Source organism: Nestor notabilis, unplaced genomic scaffold (assembly GCF_000696875.1).
Source record: "Nestor notabilis isolate BGI_N333 unplaced genomic scaffold, ASM69687v1 scaffold4545, whole genome shotgun sequence".
NCBI classification, from domain to species: Eukaryota; Metazoa; Chordata; class Aves; order Psittaciformes; family Psittacidae; genus Nestor; species Nestor notabilis.
The window spans coordinates 7,609-30,866 of record NW_009927790.1 but is presented as its reverse complement, the minus strand read 5'-3'; the positions used below and the strand labels follow the sequence as shown (position 1 = coordinate 30,866).

Below are 23,258 nucleotides of genomic sequence, written 5' to 3'. Positions count from 1 at the left end.
GTCAGTGCCAGGGGTTAGTGGTGGCCTTGGCAGGGCTGGGAATGGTTGGACTGGATGAGCTTAAAGGGCTTTTCCAGCCTGGTTGATTCCATGATTCTGTTTAATTTCCCAGATTTCCTTAAATAGAAGGGGGAAATCTGAGGCTGGACTATGAGGTGTGAGGTGTTATGAATAGTATATAACCCATCATTACCCATGGATATATTGTCCAGCAAGTTCCCCGTGCCTGGGTACCACTTTGTGGCCTGTGGGATAATGTGTTAGCTTTAACTTTCAGGTGCCAGCTCATGGCACCACTGCTGCTTCTGTTGAGGGTTCTTCTGCCCATCATACACAGTTGTCTCTCTTCTTTCTGGGGCCATCCAGGAGGGGAAGATGCCCAGTGTGGGAGTCGAGGCTGGTGTCTGGCCCCGTGGTTTCCCCAAGGGAGGCTTTGCTCCTTTAATCATTAGCCTGAGTGAACAATGAGATGAAATCTGTCCTCCTCTTGCTGGATGCTCGCAAGGGCTTTGTGCTGTTTGCTTTACCTGTAAGCATTTCTTTTATCTATTCCCTTTGTCTCCAGGGCTCCCAGGCTTGTCTGTAGGTCATGGAAAATCTATGTCAGACCTCAGTGGGGAGACTAAGGGGAAGATAAAGCTCTTTGGATACTCAGAGAGCAGCGCCTTCAAGGGGAGGGCTGTAAGCTGCAGGAAAACATCCTGCTCCCCAAGGGATGCCTGGAGTGCAGAGCCCTGGAGCAGGTTTTATTTCCCTTGTTTGAATGGAGGCTAATCCTGAGTGGTGGCTTTGTTTGCTCTTCTTTGTGAGTCTGAGCCTGTCGATCAAGGATGAGCTCCCTTTCTGGTGGAAGATGCTGCTGCTCCTAAACCCCTTGGTGCTGTCAAATCCTCCTTAACTTGGGGAGAAATGAGATTGAGCCTGTTCTAAAAAAGTCATGTATTTTATTGTGTTTGTTTAAATCTGATTTGGTTTGTAACAAAGGGTCTTGCTTTCTGATGGCTGCTGGCAAGAAGAACTGGTTGCACTAAGCTCTGATCTGGCCATTGCTTGTCTCCTCTCAAAGGGGCTGTGAAGGGTGAAGTAGTGAGGAGGCTTATCTCCTGGAGTGTTGAGTACACAACTGCAGTGGCAGAGCCATGCACCAGCTGCCAAGCATGGAAAAGCCTGATGGTGGTGACTGGTTAATAAGTGATCTGCATTTAATGGTTATTGGTTTTAATCGAGCACCAGCAGCGGTTTGTGAAGGTAACTGGGGGAATGTTGCTCAGATGTTAGTCCTCACAGCAGGAGGAGCAACCTCTCCCTCCCCTCCTTCCAGAAAGCCTGGGCAATGATGCAGGAAGAAACCAGACCACCAATACCTGGCCATGCAGTGACTGCACTACGCGGAGCCTCAGAGCTGGGGTTGGACCTTTGACAAGACAGAACATTCCTCTCATTCTCTGGGTTTTTGATAGGGTGTTTGTATAGAGCCACTCATTTATCATCCTTTCCAATAGATGCTGCTGTTGGGAAAAACATGGGTCTTCTGGGAATGCCGTTGGGCATGTCAGCAGGGAGCGGTGGAAACTAGGATAGGAGCTTTTTCTTCTTCAGGCTGCTTTTTAAAGACCATACAGAAGATGATGTTGGGATTTTTTTCTCCCCATTGTCTTCTATCATTTGCATGCTGCCTGCCTGTCCCTGTGTGTGCAGACCCCAAAATGCTGCAGGTGGGCTTAAGCAGTCCTTAATGTCCTGCAGAGCAGGGTGTCCATTGCTTGGGCCTTGTGTTGGCACACCAGAGCATGCCAGACCAAGGCTGCTTATGTCAGGCCCCTCTTACTCCTCCATCCCAAAGCAATCAGCTGGCTAATGGTAGTCCCTGTGCTGAATTTGGGTCCAGAGGGAAAGACCAACTCCTGCTCTTCTTCTGACTTCATGTGAACAAATCCCACCACACGTATAGATCCTGGGTGCTGCTTCCCTAAGGAACCACGCTGCGCTGTGCTGAAGACCCAAAAGAATTGGTATTTAAGATCATGTCTAGTGCAGTATTTTGCACGTGACTGGTGATTTTAGGGGTGCTTCAGCCACAAGGAGGGAGTGAAAGAGATGTTTAATGCCTAAAGCAAGTGTTATTTTTAGGAGAGCTTGCACAGAGCCAGCTCCTGTATCCCTGAGAGGATGATGGAGACAGGAGCCTGTGCACAAGCATCCTTTCCTCTGTGGGACTCACCAGCTACTTGGGGATAAAGAGCCTTTCTCCCCATCTGATGGGGTTCCAGGTGGGAGCTGTGTTGTGGTGCCATCCTAGGCACAGTCCCTGCAGATGCAGGAGTGGACCATGAAGGTGGTGGTGATGGGCACAGGCAGGAGTTGGCCATGCATCTGTAGGCAGGTTCCTTTACCTTCTAGCCTGGCTTGCTTGCTTCCAGGTGCTGGTTTCCATTATTAGAGGATGGGAAATGGGATTCTGCATTTCAGAGCCAGGATGCAAATCCAGCCTCCCGTGGATGCCTTTTAAGTAGAGGTGCTTCTACGCTGCTTTGAACTGGGATTTGAATATCAAACCACCTCCTTCACTTACCTGTCTGGTGGAGCTGGCTTGGAGCTGTTTTGAGGTTAATAAATGCTTTGGAGGGTGCTGCTGAGGCACAGCCCAGGTCACACCTCAGCAGGGAGCATGGCTGGGTACCAAGGGGTTGGAAGGAGGTGGCTGTACCCTGTTAATCCCAGTCAGGGCTTCCAGGAGAGCCCTGTGGCTGCCCACATTCCATGGGGTTCTGTGGCTTTGGTGCTCTTCCCGTCTCCCACCACCTCTGCCCATTCTCCTGAGTGTTTTCTCCAGCCCATAATGTGCCTGCTGAGCCTCCCCACCTCAAATCACCAGGGGCAAAGCACAGGAAGGAGGTGGTTCTGTGGCCATCAGTAGGTTTCAGAGTTAAAACTCACAGTGTGCAGTGGGGAGCAAGCCATCTCCTCCAAAACTGTTGCTTTGAGTCATTATACAGTCCTCAACTGCTTTGCTTGATGCTGTTTTCTTGTTTATGTTGAGCAGCAGAAGGAACAAGAGAATCTGTGTCCTGTAGCTCTATCCTTCTTAGCCCCAGTGGTGCACTTGGCTCTTCTTGGCCTCTTCTGATGCCTCAGACCTGCTCAGCCTCTGGCAAGAGATTGGAGTCATCCATCCGCCTGGAAAGGCAGTTCTGAGGATGCTAAATCTTGCCCTTCCTTAGGATCACCCAGCTCCTCTGCCTGCAGAGGAGTGGGTGATGGATCCATGGGTTGGGTGCTGAGGAAGTGCTGCTGAATAGGAAGTCCTGGTGCAGGTGTGAGATCTAAATGCTTCTTAATGCCCTTAAAGAATAATGCTCTTTGAAATGTATCTTCCTTGCTTGCTTAACAAGAGGCTTTATTACTTCTCCTGCTCACACAGGAAACCAGTGTAAGCACTTTGGAGGAGCAAACAAGCGCTGGGCTGCAGCTGTAATTAGAATCGAGCCCAGCTTTAAGCTGGAAGCAGATAAGGGGAAAATCAATGTACATTTGCCTTGCAAATTGCTGGAGTGCTTTCAGATGTTCCCAGTTCCACCAACTGTCCCTGTGAAACTGCCTGTGTCAGGATTTAACCCTTCCTTTGCCCCAGAGCCAAACCCACTGGGGTTTGCCCACAGCTCTGTGCTGTCGTGAAGGTGGGAGGCGTTCCCGACAGGAACCAGCATGGTTCCTTGGGTACTCACTGGTGCTTGGCATCCCTTGCGGGGCTGTCCCCTGCATCCCTGAACTCTGCTTTTCCTTTATGGAAGGGACATGTTGCATCACTGAGCTCTTGGTGTCCACCCATCGGGTAGTGAGCATCCTGAGCACGCTGGTGCCACGGCTCCAGACCTGGCGGGAGGAAAACAAGGAGGGATTGATTCAGTAAATGATCACCCAGGATGTGGTGTGGGATCTCTGCTTCATTCCCATGCTTTGAAAAGGGAATGCCATTTTCCTAATACAAAACACCTCTCTGCAGCCACTTGAGGTGGGATTTGCCTTGCTGAGGCTGTTGTGGTCCACAGGCTCTGGCAGAGGATAGGGGAGCCCTGGTGAGTGGGCTGTTGGTTCTGTTGGTCAGATCCTGTCGGTCAGATCCTGTCCTCTGGGAAGTGCCACTTAAACCTGTCCTTTCCTGGGCTGTGTTGTGGGCTTTCTTCTATCTCAACTTGCTTTGCACTTGGAGCAGATCTCCTGATGTTAAGAGTTAGCTCCTATCTTCACGACAGGAGCTCTTATCCTCAAGATAGGAGCTAACCCTGCTCTGTCATTTCTTTCCCTGCTAAGTCATCGCTAGCTGGAAAACCAGGACTGCTGCTGTTCCTCTTCCCCACTTCTCCCAAACCATGCAGAAAATCTCAGCTTTTAGGCCCATAAATGATGGAGAAGGAGGAGGTTTCTGACCTGCCACAGGGAGGCAGAGGAGCAGTGAGAAGAGCAAGAACATCCCAAGCCAAGCCACGGTCCTGTAGTGCTCTCAACTGGCCCTTTGCCTGGGTCTCACCCCAGCCCATCTCCTCCCAAGGTTGATCATAGTGTAGAATCCCAGCCTGGTTTGTGTTGGAAGGGAGCTTAAAGCTCCTCCAGCTCCAACCCTCTGCCATGGGCAGGGACACCTTCCACTAGAGCAGGTTGCTCCAAGCCCCAATTTTCCCAGCCTGGACCTTTGCCCAGCTCCCATCCCAAGCTGTTCTGGTTGGCTCATACCCATCGATGATGCTCTTCTGGGCTCGGGGAGGGGGGAAGCTGCATGGACCATGCTGGAGATTAGTTACCTTGATTAAAGGCATCTGTTCTCCTTAGCCCCTGGGATGCTTTAAACTGCTTATGGTGGTGCCTGAACATCTTGAGGGGTTGCCTGGAAAATGAGGCTGGGGTAGGGTGCTTCGTTCCATTAATGGGATTACTCTTCTGAGGAGCCTGGTGGCCTCATTTCACCAGCTGCTGCTAAGAAGGGGGTGGGAGGCTTTTGGATGGCTTCTCCAGGGACTTCCCTGCATGGTTCCCTTCCCATTCCTGCCTGCCTTGACCCTCTCGCTTGCTTCTCACCTCTGTCCTTCAGGCCCTGCTGAAGATGGACTGCCAGGGGCTGGTGGTGCGGCTCATCCAGGACTTTGTGCTGCTGACCACAGCGGTGGAGGTGGCCCAGCGCTGGAGGGAGCTCGCCGAGAAGCTCGCCAAGGTCTCCAAGCAGCAGATGGATGCTTATGAGGCCCCGCACCGGGACAAGACAGGGACAGTGGACAGCGAGGTGAGAGCGGATTGAGCTTGGTCTCCATGGGTCCGTTGGGGTTGTGGATACCTTCAGAGCGTGTTCTGCTGGAGCACATTTGGGGGATAAAAGGGGTTTGGATGTGGGGGAGAGGTTTTGGGGTGTTCTTTCTCAGGAATGTGCTTGTTCTGGGATGGGGGTGCACTGGATGGGGCTTTCCAGCCTGCCTCAGCTCTGAGTTGCTCCCCTTCTGCCCCATGCCCCTGGAGGTGTTCCCAAACAGTGTAGACAAGACCCTCAGTGACATGGGATAGTGGTGGTCTTGGCAGTGCTCGGGTAAAGATTGGCCTTGATGAGCTTAAAGGTCTTTTCCAACCTGGTTGAACCTCTGGTTCTCTGACCACAGGCCATGTGGAAGCCAGCGTACGACTTCCTTCTCACCTGGAGCAGCCAGATGGGCGACAGCTATCGCGACGTGATCCAGGAGCTGCACACTGGGCTGGACAAGATGAAGAACCCCATCACCAAGCGCTGGAAGCACCTCACTGGCACCCTGATCCTCGTCAACTCCTTGGACATGCTGCGGGCAGCTGCCTTCAGCCCACAGGACCACGAGGACTTTGCCATCTAGGTCCTGCAGCGCTGGTTTTGTCCGTATCTCCTTTGCTGGGGTGTTTTTCCTGTGCTTTATCCCCTCTTCTTTTTCAAGCAGTTGGCTCTAAAAAGAGATGGAGATTGTTGCTCTTCTTGGGCTTTAAGAGGCCAAAGTTTCTAAGTGCTCCACCAGGACTGGGAATCAGCAGGAGACATCCCTCCTTGATGAGAAGGCATCCAGCAGGGAACAGCTTTTCCTATGGCATCAATACCACTTCTTTCTTACTAAAAAACTTTCAAGGGGGGGAGGGAACACGAGAGAGATCCCATTTTTTAGGCATTTACAAATAAAAGTCTACTTTTTGTAACAAGCAGGAAAGGTTGGAACCACTGGGGGGGGGCTGTGTCTCTTTTTTACACTGTAGAAACCCCTTTTAAATTGTTTTGGAGATGAATTCCAGTCATGTAGATGTGTCTTTTGAAGGGGAAGGCACAGTAAATGCCCTTCCTCCCCACCATGGGCAGGCTCCCAGGCAGTAAAGCACTGTGGGAACTTGGGATGTCCTCAGCCCAACAAGTGTCTTTCACCAGAAAGGGTTTATTTGAGCAGGGAATGTTTAAGTGCTCACACCCTGGGTAGATGAGGCCTCAGTGCCAGGGGTTAGTGGTGGCCTTGGCAGTGCTGGGAATGGTTGGAACTGGATGATCTTAAGGTCCTTTCCAACCCAAACCAGTCTGGGATTCAAGGATGCCCTGGCCATGCGCCTCCTTGTTCCTACCTGGTCTGGGCAAGAAGGGCACCAGCCTCTGATACGGGCAGTTCCCCCTCATTGCTGACCGACTCCCTCCTAACACTTCCAACTTCCAAGGAAGGATTTGGCTCTTTTTCCCCTGAGGCCAATGAAAGGAACAAAACTCCTTCAGCACCAGTCCCCTTGTGAGTGCATTCACACCATCTCCTCCTCTCCTTCAGCCGTCGCAACTGAGTGATCATCTTGCAGCAGCTCAGCATTAATGCCTGAAGATGATGTGTCAGAAGAGGAGAGGGAAGAAAAGTCACCTCTGGGTTATCAGTGTCTGTACAGAAGGGCTGGTTTATCCATGAGGTTTGCTTTGTCCTCGCCAGCGCTCAGTGTCTGCACATCCAGCTCAGTGTGCAATGAGAACCAGAGGCTGATTAAAAGCCCTGGAGCTCTGTGGGTGTCTATTTCCATCCCTAGAACTCCCCACTGAAAAGCAATTGCTTTGCTTCCCTTCCAGCTCTTAATTAAAAGCTCGTTGTGGATTAGCTGCTGTCAGGACACCCCTATCTTGCAATAGGAGGAGCTGATCACGAGTGCTAAGAGGAGAGAAGGTGGTTAAAGGGCTGCTCATAGGTTTTTCTCTTAGGACAGGTTTCTTTGTCACCCAAGTCCATCCTCCCCAGGGCTGCCACCTCCTCCCACATGCCTGGTGGGGACCCAAAGGTTCTCTTTCCTTTGTAGGAAGCCTCTTTGGTGAGAGTCATGATGCATCGCTTGGGCTCGTGATGGGCTTTGCTGGCATCCCAAACCCGTCTGGCTCCAGAATCCTGTTCCAGGCTTGGGTCTCCTTGTTTGCTGGACCCTTTTGCACCTTAATAACCCAAAGCCAACTTCTTCAAGCCTGGTCGCTCAGAAAACATGGGCTTGAATGACTGTAAATGGATGGAGGTGGTGTTCATCCCATCACGCGTTCCCAGCATGACCCTCTCAATCCTCCTGTTGGAAGCCCTTTGTTCTGACAACAGCCTTTACCCAAAGCATCCCCTGGGGCTCACCTCTTCACAGGCTTAATCCACTGGTGAAATCCAGGGACTTCCAAGCTACAGATGACACATTTAAGGCTTCTTTATTATAATGGGGGTGGGAAAGCAGGATATAAAGGCATGCTTTTCCCAAAGGCTGTGTGCAGAGAAATCTGGCCAAAAGATAGGCAAGTTTCACTCACTGAGCGGTCAGGGGGTGACTGATGGCTTGGTTTGGGGTGGAAGGACCCTACATGGAAAGGAAGGAGCCTCAGGCTGGGGATCAGCATGTGCTGGTTTTGTTCCTGCTTACCAGACTCCCTTGATGCTTGGCTGTGATTTCCCCTTCTTCCCCCTGCCCATCACTGGCTCTGTTCTCTACTGAAATCATTTTGCACCCACTCTAAGGAGTTCAGACCAACCATCTGCGGCCAGAACTCGAAGGGACACCCCCACTTTCTACCTGAGCAGCCTCCAGAAGATACCAAGCCCCAGGTTCCTGCCCTGCTCTGATTACCCCCCACTGAATGGTAATTAAAGCTTCCAGCAGATGCTTTGCAAAGCCTGGTCCCTCGCTGGGAGGGATGCTTGGTAACAGATGCAGCTTGGCTCTGCCTTAGCCAAGGGGGCCATGTCACCCCCAGCATAAAGCTGGTACCATGCCAGGGAGGAAATCTGCTCCGTTTATTCAGGCTGGCTTTTGAAGCCGGGTCATGCCAGAGGATAAGCCGGGCAGTATGTGGCTGAGGGGGGATTTAGGATTTGCTGGTGATTGAACAGCCTGTGCTGATGACTTGCTTTTATCAATCCGAGCAATTAGATCTGGTGTATGAAACCTTTCACCCGTCCTTAATGGGAAGGGAATTGATGCCGGGAGCACTTGCTAGTACCTGTCAAAGCAACGTGCAACAGCAGCTTGTAGGCAGAGCTCTGACACCCACCACAGGACCTCTTGCCTGGAGCTGGCCCAAGAGGGCATGTCATGGGATGGGACATCTCTAGTGCCAAACCCCGCTGGGATCCCGCGTGGGGATATAGCTCCAGAGAATGGTGCAGAAGCCATGGCGTGTGGTGGCGCAGCCCGTGCACTGCTCCCAGACATGGTGCCTGCAATCCTGAAGCAGCTTTGTGGATGCACATGGATTTGGGGTGGTGGGGTTTGGGTTTGGGATGTTTTCTTCTTGTTTTCTCTTGTTTTGTTTTGTTGTTCAATGGGGCTGGTACTGCTCTTGGCAGGTCGCATCCTCTTGCCTCTACTCCACATTTGCTCACCTTGAGCATTCGGTGCTTTCCCCCAGTGAGGAAACAAGGCTGAAAGGGGGTTTGGGAACTCCAATGACCCCCCCTGTGACAACTGGATCGTGGCTGGCTGCTGGCAGCAGCGAGTATTTACTTCTCAGGTGAAGTGAAGTCATTGCAGCGTGAGCATCAACATGGGAGCAAGCAGGGCAGGGCAGCACTGGGGCCCATGTGCAGGTGGCTGCCCTGAGCACCCTGCACAGGGGAGGAGGATGGGTGCTCGTTGGGAGGTCACTGCTGGTTCTTGCTCTACCCTTGAATAGCAGCACTTACTTATCTCTGCGTGGCTTGGAAGGAGGTGAGTACCCCTCTGAGTGCTGTGTCCTTGCAGGCCAAGGGTTGTCTTGGACCCACAAGCTGGGAGGTGGAGGAGCCTGGGAGCTGCCTGGAGCTCCCATGACAGTGGGAGCAGCTCAGTGTTGCCCCTGGCCTTGAACACTGCCAGGGATGGGGCAGCCCCAGCTTCTCTTGGCAACCTGTGCCAGTCTCACCACCCTCACAGGAGCGAGTTTGCTCCCTCACAGGGAAGAACTTCTGCCTCAGAGCTCATCTCAATCTCCCCTCTGGCAGGTTCAAGCCATTCCCCTTGTCCTGTGCCTCCAGGCCCTTGTCCAAAGCCCCTCTCCAGGTTTCCTGAAGCCCCTTTAGGCACTGGAACTGCTCTAAGGTGTACCCTTGAGGAGCCTTCTCTTCTCCAGCTGCCCCAGCCCAGCTCTCTCAGCCTGGCTCCAGAGCAGAGCTGCTCCAGCCCTCGCAGCATCAACCATTTGACCATCCTTTTGTGTCTTCTTTCTGCAAGGGCAGAGAAGGGATTTTGCCTCCTGTGTGTTGGCAGGTGTTTAAAAGCAGAGATTTAAGTGTTTGCTGACAAAGCTCAGGCTGTGGTGCCTGGACCCTGGAGTGAGGTGGAGCAGTGGTCATTCCCTGCCTCAGTTTCCCCTTTTGGGAAGTGACCCAGTCTCAGCTCTGTTACTTACAAATGTGTTGTGGCCAACGAGTTGTCCTTCTCCCAGTAAGAGAAGCAGGGGCCTGGGGCTCTCTGCTGTGCTGAAGGGGCAGCGTGGCTCTGTGTATTTCTGAGTGGCAGTCAGTCAGTTCCTGAGTTCAACCAGCAGAGGGTGCCAGGAAACAAGAATGACTTTCTGAAGCCCTTAGAAATGATCCTAAACATTAGAAGTGATCCTAAAATGGATCAAATTGAATGCCTGAAACTAGGAAATTGAAGCATTAGGTACAAAATCGTTTGTTGTTATGTTCTGGAGACATAGTCACAAAGGCTGAATAGACTGGTGAAAAGAGAAATGGATTCATTTGGGTTCTGTCAGAGCTGGTCCCAGGGTATCCTCTCTTCTGAGTAGCTGCACGGAAAACCTCGGGAGAAAAAAGCCCCATCCCTGGCAGTGTTCAAGGCCAGGTTGGACACAGGGGCTTGGAGCAACCTGCTCTAGTGGAAGGTGTCCCTGCCCGGGGCAGGGGTTGGAGCTGGAGGAGCTTTAAGGTCCTTTCCAACCCAAACCAGTTTGGGATTCTGTATGGTACTCGAGGGGCAGTAAGATAGGACAGCATCCCCAGATGAACTCTTACCTTGCGAAGGTTTGGGAGGGTCACGTTGCAGTGATGCTGCAGCCCCTCTGGTTCTCTTCTCTGCACCAGAGCTGCTTGTCCCGCACCCTCTGGCTCCTCACTCACTCTGAAATCCATCCCCGTGCAGCAGGGGCCATATTCACCGAGTATGGATGGGTAAACAACTCGCTACAACTTCCCCCAGCCCACTGGCTCTGCCTTGGTGGGGAAGGATGTTCTCCTTGCTCCTGCCTGTCAGTGATACCATTAGTGATATTGGACTGTCCTCTGCTGGGCACAGCTGAAACTGGACACAACGGGACTGTTGTGCAGTCCTGGCCCTGCACATCCCCTAAAGCCCTTTCTCTCCATCTCATTTTCCCAAGGGAAAAGAAAGAGCAGGACAAAAGAGGTGAGGCTAAGGAGAGCAAAAGGAAGAGGACACCTGGTTTGTGCTGCTGTTTTGCTTTAGTTGTGTTCAAGTTCTTTCCAGAAGACATGGGATGAGCATTTTGAGTCTTCATCCCTTTCCTTTAGCTCCTACACAAGAGGTTTTTGAGTTAAACCCCAACAAAGCCCATTAAGATTAATTCTTTTTAACTCCGTTCATCTGATGTGAAATCAAGGGGGGTTTCTCTTGTCCATGCAGAGAAAGTCACTGGATAGACCATGGGGACAGCCAGAGATGTCACTGCAGGAACTGTGTGGAGCTGCAATAGCTGCATCTTAAAAGCAGGTCAGCTCTCAGGCACAGTGGAGGCTCTCTCTGTGACCCAAAGAGGAGTTTCCTTCTGTTTACATGGGGCAAGAGGAGGGGAGGCAAAGGCAGAAGAAGAAAAGCAAAAGGTCCTGGACAGGCTGCACTGGCACGGATGCCCCCAGGAATCAGGCACTACGATAGGGACAGGCTGAGGAGAAGAGAGGCTGTCTTCTTAAGCTTCACAGCTCCCACTGAAGTACCTGCTGTTTCAAACAGCAGTAGGAAAGAACAGCAGCAGGTACATAGCAGAATGCCTGTGCCATGACATACTAGGATGTCCCAGCCTGTTTTGAGCCCTCACTATTAACGTTAAGGTCTTTTCTGACTTTTTAGCAGTGGGAACTGTGAGAGCCTCAAGATGTAACCTCTCAGCAAGGACCAAGTCACCAAGCAGTGATACTGAGAACTGGCTTTTGGGCATCAAGGTAGCTTCCACACCGTGAGGCTTCTCCAGCTCTCTCCCCATGACTGAACAAGCTTTCCCTTCTCTAGCCCCCTATCTCTCAAGTTAGAAAACACAAGAGCCATTATTGTTAGAACTGGGGATTTATTTGTAAGGCTGGGTTTTGGGTCTTTACCTGAACAACACTTACAGTAAGTACATCAAGTGGGTTTTATAAACGATGCTTACAACGCTCTGATCACATAACAGATATGCTCTAGATACAGCACTCTGCCTGATGGGGAACTTGGGTGAAGCACCAGTGGCTTTACAATGACTTCCCTGCCAAAACCTTGGTTTTGTTCAGGGGGTTGTAAGCACACACAAAACCCATGTAAGATGTGCATCTAGCTGGTGTATGTGACACGTATTGTCAGTCAATAACATTTGCCTCTTCTACAAACAACAGCTTCACAAAGGTTTCAAAGTGCTTGATAAACCTGACAGCCTTAAACTAGAGCAAATGGTTCTTCTAAAGCCCTTGTAGCAAAGTCTTATGAAATCCCTGTATGTATCTCCGTTGCATATAGAGGTAAAAAAAAGAAGTCAACGTGAGTCCTCTGTACACCAAGATGTGGAAGCCAGGAGCCTTGGACTTCATACTTATATCTTCCCAAGTGACTGAAGCACTCCTTATCACAGTAATTTTAACCACCAATTCTTAATTAAAGGCAACAATTATATCAATTATCTCAAAAGGGTTGTTATAGTGAAACAACCCTTCCCAGGGTGCTAATTTAAAGGAACTATTATTTCTTGACTGAAAGCCAGCAATCAGTGAAATTTGGGATGCTCTCTGATCATCTGGTTTGGAGCAGAGCCTTATCTCCTACCATTGGTTTCACCTGCTAGTGGGACTTGGATTTGGTTGGCTTTCTTGTTCTTCCCTTCTTACAGCAGCACCTGCGGCAGCAGAACTGGCAGCACTTCAGAGAAATGAAGAGGGAGAGGAGGACCACGACGAGGAGGAAGGCGATGACATCCAGGGAGTGGTACTGGATCCAGTTCAGGTCATGAGCAGCAGGTCGGAGGTGTGGGGCTCCTTTGTGTCTCATTACAAACTCTACCCAGTGCACAGCCAGGTCCATGGGGTGGATGGGCCTGTCGAGGTGAAGGTCTGAGAGATGCTGGATGTTCTCTTTGTACCTGTCAAGACAAGATGTTCAGTGGTTTCAATGACTTGAGCTTCCGAGACCGTGTCCCCAGAGGAAAGGGATGCGGTGTCATTTGGCTCATAGCCCACTGGGAACTTGTGTAGTGGTGTTTCCCCACCACCCCACCCTCCCCATAAGAGGGAGATGGCCCCAGAAAAGTGCTGTTTCCAAAGGCTAAAACAGAGGGAAAGGTTTTAGGAAAGAGGAAAAAGAAAAAGCTTTGTTTGAGCTGCCATCAAAATCTCTGGGGTGAAGGTATTTGGTTGAAATGTGACTGGGTATAGAAAAGCCATCCAGTTTTTCATGATCAAGATGTATTGTTATAGTTATTATTATTATTATTATTACTGTTATTGTCATTGTTTTAAGAATACTGGTTGGGAAGCAATGGCAATAAGGTGCTATTTCTTGGAAACATGATGGGGAAGAGGATGCCAAGTACTGAGAAGCCCTCAGAGAAGCAGGGAAGAGGAGGATATGTCATAGAATCATAGAATGGTTACAGCTGGAAAGGACCTTAAGATCACCCAGTTCCAACCTCCCCACCTGTGGCAGGAGGGTCTTGAAGCTGCCCTTCACCATGATGCCTCAAAACACCTTGGGCATGCTGACTGTAATACTGTGGTGTCTAGAGCAGTTCCCTGTACTGCCTTAGCATACTCTTGCATGCTCCTCCAGCTCTATGCTGGAATTGTCCAGCTTTGCCAAGCCAGGCAGCAGCTCACTGTGCTCATATGAGTACTGAGAGGGGATATGACTGAGAAAGCCAGTCTGTAAAAGAAATGAGGTCTGTTTAATAAACCCTGCCAGCTGGAAGACAGTGCTTCCTGATGTAGCACAGCCTCTGAACTATACAGAGGCACTGCCTGTTACCTCCTTCCTCCTGCTGCTGCGCAGGAAGCATCTCTGGGAGAGCCTCATGCAAAGAACATCAGCCAGGCAGCTGAGCCTTCAACCTTTCCAGGCTCCCCACTGACTCATGACACCACCAATTTGGGGAACAAAACCAGTTTGCCACATCTCCCTTTGCCAATTGCCTTTTCTGCCATGTTGGATCAAAGCCCTCTGTGTCACTGCCTGGTCATTTTGTCTTTGTGCTCATCTTCTGTCAACTTGATTTCTTCCATTGCATATATAGCCCATCTTCTCTGATACCTTAATCCTCTCGTATCAGCTGGTTCCTGTCATCTAATGCCTATATTCCTGGGCAGTGAGAAGGATAGTGCTGTTAAAGGGACAGGATGAGGTTAACCCAGGGCCAGCATCAGCTTCTCAGTGATGTAACTTTGATATAAGAAGGCATATAAGAACAGATTAACGTCCTGTTAAGCTGGAAGCTAGCATGCTGGTGTTACATAGGGGTAGAAGGAGAAAGGCTGTGTTTCTACTACTGACTTTTTGTCATTGATAACTGCTTGCAGGGCAGTGGATATGTCCTTTGTAGTCATTTCAAGTATGTTCAATGTCAGTCCTGCTCCCCGTGACTCTATTCGCTTGGCGTTGTCCATCTGGTCTCCAAATAAAGGCATTAGCACCATTGGCACTGCATTGCATATGCCCTCGTAAATGCCATGGGAGCCTCCGTGGGTAATAAAGGCACGAGTCTTAGGGTGAGCTGTGGAGGAAAGAAAAACTTGCTTAGCTCTTTGATTTGGGAAGTCACAGTAATGCATCCCCAGGTTAAAACTAGGGCCACAAAAAATGGCACTGGTAAGTGCCAGTCAAGACCTTTGGGTTGTCCTATGCATCGTTACTCATGACTGCAGGCTAGTCAGAAATAAAAACCCCCATTTTTGACAGAAAGGGCAGTCAAGTGTTGGGACAACTTTCCAAACAGAGTTCTTCCATAAGTCAACAATTTTGCAGGTGCCATCAGATAAATTTCTAAGAGATGAGCTCTGTTTCAGACAGCAACAGCTGTTAAGGAAGCCCTGTGACCCACAGTGATACAGGGAGTCAGCACAGATGATGCCAATGGTGCCGTACAGCAGCAGTATGGGATTCAAAGCAACATGCTGGTATCACTCCAGGTGTCTCATACCTACCTAGAAGATCGTTCTGGGGCAGCCATTTGACGAGCTTTACATTCTTGGGCAGGTTGGGGGGCACCTCTCCTGTGTATCGCCACAAAACCTTGCAAGAGAAGTAACCAAAATGTCAGTTCTCAGCAAGTGGCCTCTTGCTGCTCCTCAGTGGGTTTGAAAAGCACGGCTGAAAAACATCCACGGTGGATAAACCCCATTTTGTTGTGCAGAGTAGCTGGGTGATAGTTACTTCTGGCATCAGGGAGCAGGAGAAAGAAGGGAGGACCAAGCCCACTGAAAGCTGAAGGTAATCACGTACTGTGTTTGAAAACCATGTTGGATTGCTGTGCTGGAAGGGGAAGAGGGAAACCATACCGTTTGAGGGACTGTTCCCAAGGCATCTGCAATTTCTTTGGCTCTCTTTATAGGAATCTCGGAGACCATGGAGCCCAGGGAGAAGACAACAATGCCATGTTCTCCAGAGGCATTCACAATAGCTTCAAATTCCTGCCAAAACAAAGCACATCCTTAGTCAAAGTCCTTTTCATGTCATATGCCATAAGTTCTGTCACGTTCCCACAAAACTGTCAGGAAAGGTAAGAAAATAAGGAGTCAACACAACAAAATGTTGAGCAGGAAAATTAGTTATCTATATTCTCTACCTATCTCTCTCTATATATCCATATTCTGTTCAGCCTGGAGAGGCTGCATGGAGATGTCAGAGCAGCTTCCAGTATCTGAAGGGAGCTACAACAATGCAGAGAGGGACTCTTCATAAGGGACTGCAGTGACAGGACAAGGGGTGATGGATTCAAACTGAAACAGAGGAAGTTCAGGTTAGATCTTAGGCAGAAGCTCTTCCCTGTGAGGGTGCTGAGGCGCTGGCACAGGGTGCCCAGAGAAGCTGTGGCTGCCCCATCCCTGGCAGTGTTCAAGGCCAGGTTGGACACAGGGGCTTGGAGCAACCTGCTCTAGTGGAAGGTGTCCCTGCCCGTGGCAGGGGGTTGGGACCAGAGGAGCTTTCAGGTCCCTTCCAACCCAAACCAGGCTGGGATTCTGAGATTCCCAGGGAAAAAAAGAATGGGCAGATGTGGCTGAACAAAGTTAAGGAGGTGCCTGAGTGTTGGCAGAATTGAAACCTGAACCAAGATTCAGGAGGGACAGGAGAAAAGATTGACTTTAAACCAGTCCTGTAGCAAAGTCTGCCTGCTCCAGGACATCAGTGTCTGTGCAGCAAAAAAGATGCTGGAGCAATTAAGGAGATGAAGTCATCATCAGGCTTTTCCTGGCAACCAATCCCCAGGTGACCACACTGTGGTTTATTTTCCCATTTATTGCAATCACATGCTCTGGATTTAGAGTTGATACTCTTCTTTTCAGACCATGCAACTGCAAGAGAGAATGAAGTTTGGTTTTAAAGGTGTTCTGATAGCAGATAGCTGTAATTTCTAGTATCTGGATTTACTGGGTCTGCTTTGAGTATGGTAATGTTGAACCACTGCCAGGTTTTTAATCTGTTTTGGTTGGTCGGTTTAACTAATAGAAGGACTAGATTTGTCACTTGAATCCAAGAACAGAAGGATTCTGGTGAAGCATAAAACCAGCCAAAGGCTAGAGCATCCTTTGCCACTGAGACTATTTGGTAAAGCCAGGAAGGAAACAAAACCAGAGGGAGTTGTTGCAGGTCTCAGAATTAAATGAGTGGACTAAAATGAACCAAATGTTCCTGTAAGCCTGTTGAAGTTTCACCTTTAGGGTCTAAGGGGATAACTGAGAGTGACTCTCTTAGTTCATGAGTGCCCTGGCTCTTCATTTGAGACTGGATCCCAAACAGAAGGAGCCATCGAAGGTTTGGTGGTAGCTGCATCCTGAAGAGCAGACCCGGGGGCAAACAAGAGGAAATGTAACTCTCATTTCAGGGCTTAGTTCTCTCTTACTAGATTTCTCTGAAGACGTGCTCTCCATCTCCATTAGGTGCCTGGTTGGGAACTCTTGGCCTTGGTTCTGTATAAACTCCCAGACATCTGGGAACTGCAAAATCCTCCCCACGTTACAAATGCGCTTTTCATACCGAATCCTTTGGGCAGTGGGTGACTTGCTTCCTGCAGTTCCGGGTGCAGTGGAACACATAGAGCTATTCCAAGGCCTATTTAGCCCTGTTTATATTCTGTGGGACCAGCCACATCAGTGTTATTCTGTTCTTTGAGTGCTTTTGTGCGCCAAGGTCTGACTTCCTGCTCAGAAGTGCCACTAATTTTAGGGATTGTTTTGCAGCTCTGCTTTGGGAATAGAAAATCACCTAAAATCACCTTAGTTTAGTAGTCTTTTTAACTAGCATCTGCTCTTCTTGGTGGGTGCCACGCACCACATCTCTGAAATATGTGAGGAAATAAGAGAAAGCACTAAGAATGAGGAGGATCTCTTCAGGGAAAGTGGCAAATATGCCATATTTAGGATGTTAGGCATAGTTCAAGCAAAATACGGTTGCAGTCCAGATCTGGGATAGAGTATTTGACACAAAAGAAGCGGATCTCTAGCTGGGTGCCAGGGATTCCATTTGCTGTCTGGAATTCCTGCAGAAATCCCCCAGGACTGGGCTTGCTGCATTGCCCCAGCTAGCACCAAGTCTTGTAAACTGGTACACGAACCAAAATCGCTGGAAATAGGCAGCTTCCTCTGGGGAAGGAATTGTTCCTCATCTCCATCTAAAGCTCCCCTGGCGCAGCTTTAGGCCGTTTCCTCTTGTCCTGTCGCTTCTCACTTGGGAGAAGAGACCGACCCCACTTCACTACAACTTTCTTTCAGGTAGTTACAGAGGAGGTTATTGCACAAGGGATGCAGAGCTGCCGTGTTTTGCTTTCCTAGCTCCTTCCACCTCGTTCCTCCTGCCGGGAGCGCCATCTCATGGTGAGAACAAGCAGTGCAGTTAGAGGTAAACTCCAGGGGAAAAAGGGCACTAACCTGGGATAAGGCTTTTTCCTGAGTGCAGCTTATGCCTCCGATCAAGATCATGTTAGGCATTAAGGGTCTGGGGTACTCAAACACAAAGTCATATTTCATGAGCCAAATAGACGCGTGGCTTAAGAGCTCAAGCACTGTTGCCTCTCGTCGGAGGAATTCTTTGATCACACTGTTGTATGGTGAATAAAGGAAGCTGCAAGGCAGGGAACTGCTCAGGCTAGCAAGGAGGTTGCCCACACGCTGGAGGAACCCCATGCAGTCCGTGTAGCGAGTGAAGAACCTCGGAATGTAGGAAGGAGGATACGGGCAGAGGGTAGCGTGGAAGTCTAGGCTGCATGGCAGTCCCCGCACGAGGTACACAGAAGGGAGGGCAAGATGTTCAGCTACTATTTGTCCACAGGGAAAAAAAGGATCCATAAAGACAGCATCAAATTTGCTTTCTCCAAGGGATTTGATGAGCTCTCTGTTAGACAGGAGACGCTTGCAGGAATCCAAGAACATGGATGAGATATTTGCCAAATTGGAGAATTTTTCTGAGAAGGATTGAGGTGTGAAACTCCTATGGCCCAGCTTTTTAAACTCTGCCTCCACATACTCCTTGGTGTAAGACACAGAGTATGTTTTCATGGTATAATGCCCCGACAAACCTATCCGCAGGTTTATCTCTGGTGCAAGCACCACGATCTCATGTCCCCTGTGTTGGAGCCGCTCCACAACCAGCCGCATGCTGAGCCAGTGGCTGCCATCGATAGGTATCACCAACAGCTTTCCACCTTCAGCAAAGGTCCACAGGAGCAGGAAAAGCACAAGGCAGGAGGCAAGAGAATGAAATCCCACGTTTGAAGAAGCCATTTTCCTTGTGCTGTCGGCAAAGTTTTAAAGAGCTGCCGAACTATTGCAGGGGACGAGGAATGAATTGAGGGTACTTTGCACTTTAATCTTAACTGAGGGGGTTAATTTTTAACAGGCTGGATGTCTGTGGGCAGAAATGAGGGTAATTTTTCACTGTGAGTAAAGATTGGGTTTATCATCTCAGGGAAGTCTTTAAGTAACTGGGCACTGAACGCTTGAGTTAACAGGAGAGGATTCAAACGCAAGAGGGAGCGTGTGGCACTGAAAGGCTGAGCAAAAGTCATGCATGGGAGGTAATACCTGACCCAGCAATCACTGTTTTACTAACACCCAGTTAATGATCAACTCCCTGCCTTGAGTCTGTGCAGCTGATTGGACACAAAATTCGGAACAAAAAGCCTGGCCTTTGGAATACTTTGTGCTCTCAGAGGCTAACCAAGAAGCAACGACTGACAGAGATTTGATATAGGGTGGGTTGATAAGGTTTATCTTCAGATTTCTTTCTGTGTCATAGCAATTATCAAAGTGAAAGCCCAGAGTCTACGGTAGTACGTGTGATGGTGCAATCTTAACAATAACTTCTGCTGTTGCAACACCACTGTGGTCTGAAAAACAGAACAAACCACTGATATTTGCCCTATTTACAGAGCCACTGGGGAGACTTAAACCGGGGAGGGAGGGTAGGTTCTTATAATCCCAAAGGCTTCTTTTCCCAATCATCCTCTTACATGTTCCCTCTTACATTGCTTCTTACACAGATTCCGAGGCAAAAGAGCTCCCTCTAACGTGTTTGCATATCCCTGGTTTTGGGGTATTCAAGCCCATTATCAGGCTCTACAGCACAGTACAAGTGTCTGGGTATATCTGCAGAGTTAATTCCACATTTCCATGTTTTGGTCAATCAAATCTTCTGCAATTAATCAGTATTCAAACTGTTAGGGATGTCAGATTATACGATCTAGAATTATTTTGGTATTTATCTAGGTATAGCATACATTCCATGAGGCTAGATTGAGAGATGAGACATTAGGAAGAAGTTCTTCCCTGTGAGGGTGGTGAGGCCCTGGCACAGGTTGCCTAGAGAAGCTGTGATTATAGTGATACGCTTAGAACAAGCTAAGCTGTACCTAGGCAGCTCCATAGCTTAGTCAACTTCACCTAAGCTCCCCTGAAGAGAAACCCTTCAGCTCCTTGTAGTGCAAGTCTTGTGATCATCTACAAGAACCTGAGATTCCTCCTCCCAAATCACGGCATCCTGGTATTCGCTCACACATTGGCTCAAGCACAAATACTACTATAGGAAGCATATCTTAAATAATTGCTAAGAAATGCTATATTCAGCATCAATGTATGCTAAATGTCATATATATGCTCAGCGTGAACCATGACAAACCTTTGATAATGGCTGCTTCTGCTTACAGTTGATGCCTCCAACATAGACCATGTTTGGCATTATTGGGCGCGGATACTCAAAAACAAAGTCGTATCTCATCAGGTAAACAGATGCTTGGCTAAATAGTTGCAGCATTGTTACTTCTCTGCGAAGAAACTCAGAAGCTAAGTTCTTGTAGTTCAAGTAAAACAGGTCACAGAGCACATGCTCCGAAATCCCAAGCAGGAAGTTGTTCACACGCTCTGCAAATGTCATGTGATCCGAAGTGTACGCGAAAGTCTTCGGCACATAAGAAGAAGGACTTGGACACTGGGTGGCTTTGTAGTCTAAAGTGCATGGAAGACCACGCATGAAGTACACAGAAGGGAGAGAGAGATGTTCAGCAATAATTGGTCCACAGGGCAACACGGGATCCATCATAATGGCATCAAATTTGCTGTCCTGGAGGTACTTCATGAGTTCTTCATCATATAAGAGATGCCGACAAGAGGTACTGTACATGTTGGTCAGTTCTGATAAATTGCTGAATAATGCGATTCTGTCTAGAAGGGAAGGGTTTTTAAAACTGCTTTCACCAATGGAATTGTAGGCGTTATCCACAAACTCCTGCGTGTAAGGCACAGAGTATGTTTTGATGGTAAAAGATTGTGAGCTTTTAAGCAGCAAAGCAGCGTCAGGAATCACTGCAACGACTTCGTGCCCCCTCTCCCAGAGTTTCTCCAGAACCAGACGCATGCTCAGCCAGTGACTTCCATCCTGAGGCATAACCAAAAGCTTCCCACCTTCTGCCAAACTCCAGAAAGAAAGAAAAAGAACAAGCCCAGTGTAGATCTGGTACCTCCACATAACTGGCCTGGGGTTATCGGCAGGAAAAGCAATGAACTGTTCCTTCTTACTTCCAAGCAGCATATGAAAGCAAGGAAGAGTTGTACCTTATTTATACTTGGTCTTCAGTCTTACTTCTACAAAATGTTTACTATGACAGGTTGTCAAAGTTCCAAAGATCATGTTGCAGACAATGATAAAAAGCATTGATAAGAGTGCTATCAAGGGATATAAAGCAACATGCATTTTCCTTGCATCGAAATTATCTTAAATGATTCAGAACAATTAGCAGGATCTTTGATTAGTTGTTTGTGAAGGGATTTTGCTGGGTCAGGGTTACCTTTGAGTCACTGTGTACTTGACAGCCCTGTGCCAGATTCAAGTCAGGAATCTTCTTTTATGGCCACTGAGCATGTTGCAATATTGACATGAAAGACACAAACTTTCTCCTACTCCTCAGAAAGGTGCCTGGAGTTCACACAGGATGTTCTCCACGGTAAACAGGAGCTGGCACAAGTAGCAGTGGTGTCACCAAAGTCACATATTAACCAAAGACCTTTTTGTTTAAATAATGAGGTATCACAATATGCAGCTCCTTCTCCAGAGGGATCATTAGAGGTCGTAGGTGAGTGGCTTGAGGCCAAAGATCTCTTTGAAAGTAATGATGTCGCAGATTATGTAGTCCTTGCTCAAGAGGGGTTACAAGAGTTCATAGATGAGAGGCTACAGGCCTAACAGTTTTGAAAGGCCTTAATAATAGTTTCTTTTCAGAAGGAGCTGTTAAAGCTTGGCTGTGGTATGAGCCAAGGGAAGCCCACACTTGTGTCCTGTGCTTACCAGAAGAAGGGGAGAACAGAGTTTCTGAGCTGCTCTTGCATGTGCTATGAGAAGATTTTTAAGGTAACCCACCACACACACCGCGTTGGAAGTCTTGTTCTTTATAACACTCAGCCACAGCCTGTAGCTACTTGATGGGGAGTAACAATGATGCTGGAGCCCAGCTTTTCCAGGTAGCAGTAAATAGCATAATCAGGAGCACAAAGAGCAGTTTGAGAGGTTTGGACTGAACCTTGAGAAGAAGGTTTTTGCCTCTGAAGTTTGGAAGGTTTGCCTGTGATCAGCTGAGGCTGACATGATCTGATGTGGGAGACTGTCCCACTCCAAGGGCTTGTTTAGATAGCCAAGTCAGATTGATTTGGGTAGGACTTAAGCTCCTAATTATTCTTGAGAACCTGGGTTGAAGCTGCAGCGAACGATGCAATGGAAACCCAATGAGTAAACAGAGTATGTATGTGCCTCTAAACAAAGCAATATCCTTAGATAAGGAGAACATGCAAAAACACATGAAAACTTTCAAGATAAACCTTGAAAAGCAATTTGTGCTTAGAAGAAGTACCTGACCAAGCCATTAAGGCATGTTTCATGGAAAAGGGAAAAAGGTGGATGCTGGAAGTTTACAGAAGCAAAACAAGATAAAGGAATGGGAGCTGAACAAGAGCAATGGCTGGAGAAGAGATACTGCTTTATACCCTCCTACCAAGCACATCTGATTGGAGAGAGTTCTGAATGGTTTCTTCATGCTCTGCAGCAGCCTGGAAGAGTTGCTTGGAGCAGGTAGGAATGATTTGTGAAATGGTTACTTTTGCCAAAGGTACTGGGGTATGATAAGCACATTCTAAGGCTAATACTGTTAGTAAAAGGTTCATGTGATAGGATGTCCTACATGTGGCGTGTTAAAAACAAGGTGATTCTCACAAGCCAGCAGGAAGGACTGTAACATCTAAGGAAACTGCATTAAGGGGAAGGAGTTTCAGACATCAGTACAGCTCCGTTCCACAGCCTGTTGAAGCAAAACCTTTTCCCCTAGCTGGCAGCAAGGTGACATTAAAAGATCAAAACCTAGAGGAGGTGGACAGAAGGTGTTCTTTTGTGCCACAGAGTTAGCGGCAGTACCTGTGTGCGCATTTTCATGTTTCAGAGAGAAAAAGATCTCACATAACAAGGCGATGCTGGAGCCAGGCTGAGAGAGCTGGGCTGGGGCAGCTGGAGAAGAGAAGGCTCCTGAAGGGGACACCTTAGGGCAGCTCCAGTGCCTAAAGGGGCTCCAGGAAACCTGGAGAGGGGCTTTGGACAAGGGCCTGAAGGGACAGGACAAGGGGGATGGCTTGAACCTGCCAGAGGGGAGACTGAGATGAGCTCTTGGGCAGAAGCTCTTCCCTGTGAGGGTGCTGAGGTGCTGGCACAGGGTGCCCAGAGAAGCTGTGGCTGCCCCATCCCTGGCAGTGCTCAAGGCCAGGTTGGACACAGGGGCTTGGAGCAACCTGCTCTAGTGGGAGGTGTCCCTGCCCGGGGCAGGGGTTTGGACCGGAGGGCCATTTAGGGCGTTTCCA

The 23,258-nt window shown here is 48.9% G+C and overlaps 2 protein-coding genes across 2 annotated transcripts in view; one reads left to right on the top strand and one right to left on the bottom strand.

Annotated features, from left to right (window-relative positions):
- The window catches only part of SH3BP4 (SH3-domain binding protein 4), a gene marked incomplete at its 5' end in the record, with an annotated part of 10,326 nt that extends 4,459 nt beyond the window's left edge, over nucleotides 1-5,867 (top strand). Inside the window, 2 exons of the mRNA XM_010014206.1 lie at nucleotides 5,087-5,275; nucleotides 5,643-5,867. Coding sequence (XP_010012508.1) covers nucleotides 5,087-5,275; nucleotides 5,643-5,867 — 414 coding nt within the window. The remainder of the gene's footprint in view (nucleotides 1-5,086; nucleotides 5,276-5,642) is intronic.
- Nucleotides 5,868-12,435: 6,568 nt separating this feature from the next.
- LOC104405476 (UDP-glucuronosyltransferase 1-1-like) lies at nucleotides 12,436-18,614 on the bottom strand. Its single transcript, XM_010014204.1, has 5 exons — nucleotides 17,799-18,614; nucleotides 15,213-15,344; nucleotides 14,859-14,946; nucleotides 14,209-14,428; nucleotides 12,436-12,805 (listed from the first exon to the last, which is right to left on the bottom strand). Exons 1-5 carry the CDS (start codon nucleotides 18,522-18,524, stop codon nucleotides 12,508-12,510), a joined length of 1,464 nt encoding a protein of 487 aa, XP_010012506.1. The 5' UTR covers nucleotides 18,525-18,614; the 3' UTR covers nucleotides 12,436-12,507.
- Nucleotides 18,615-23,258: the final 4,644 nt, after the last annotated feature.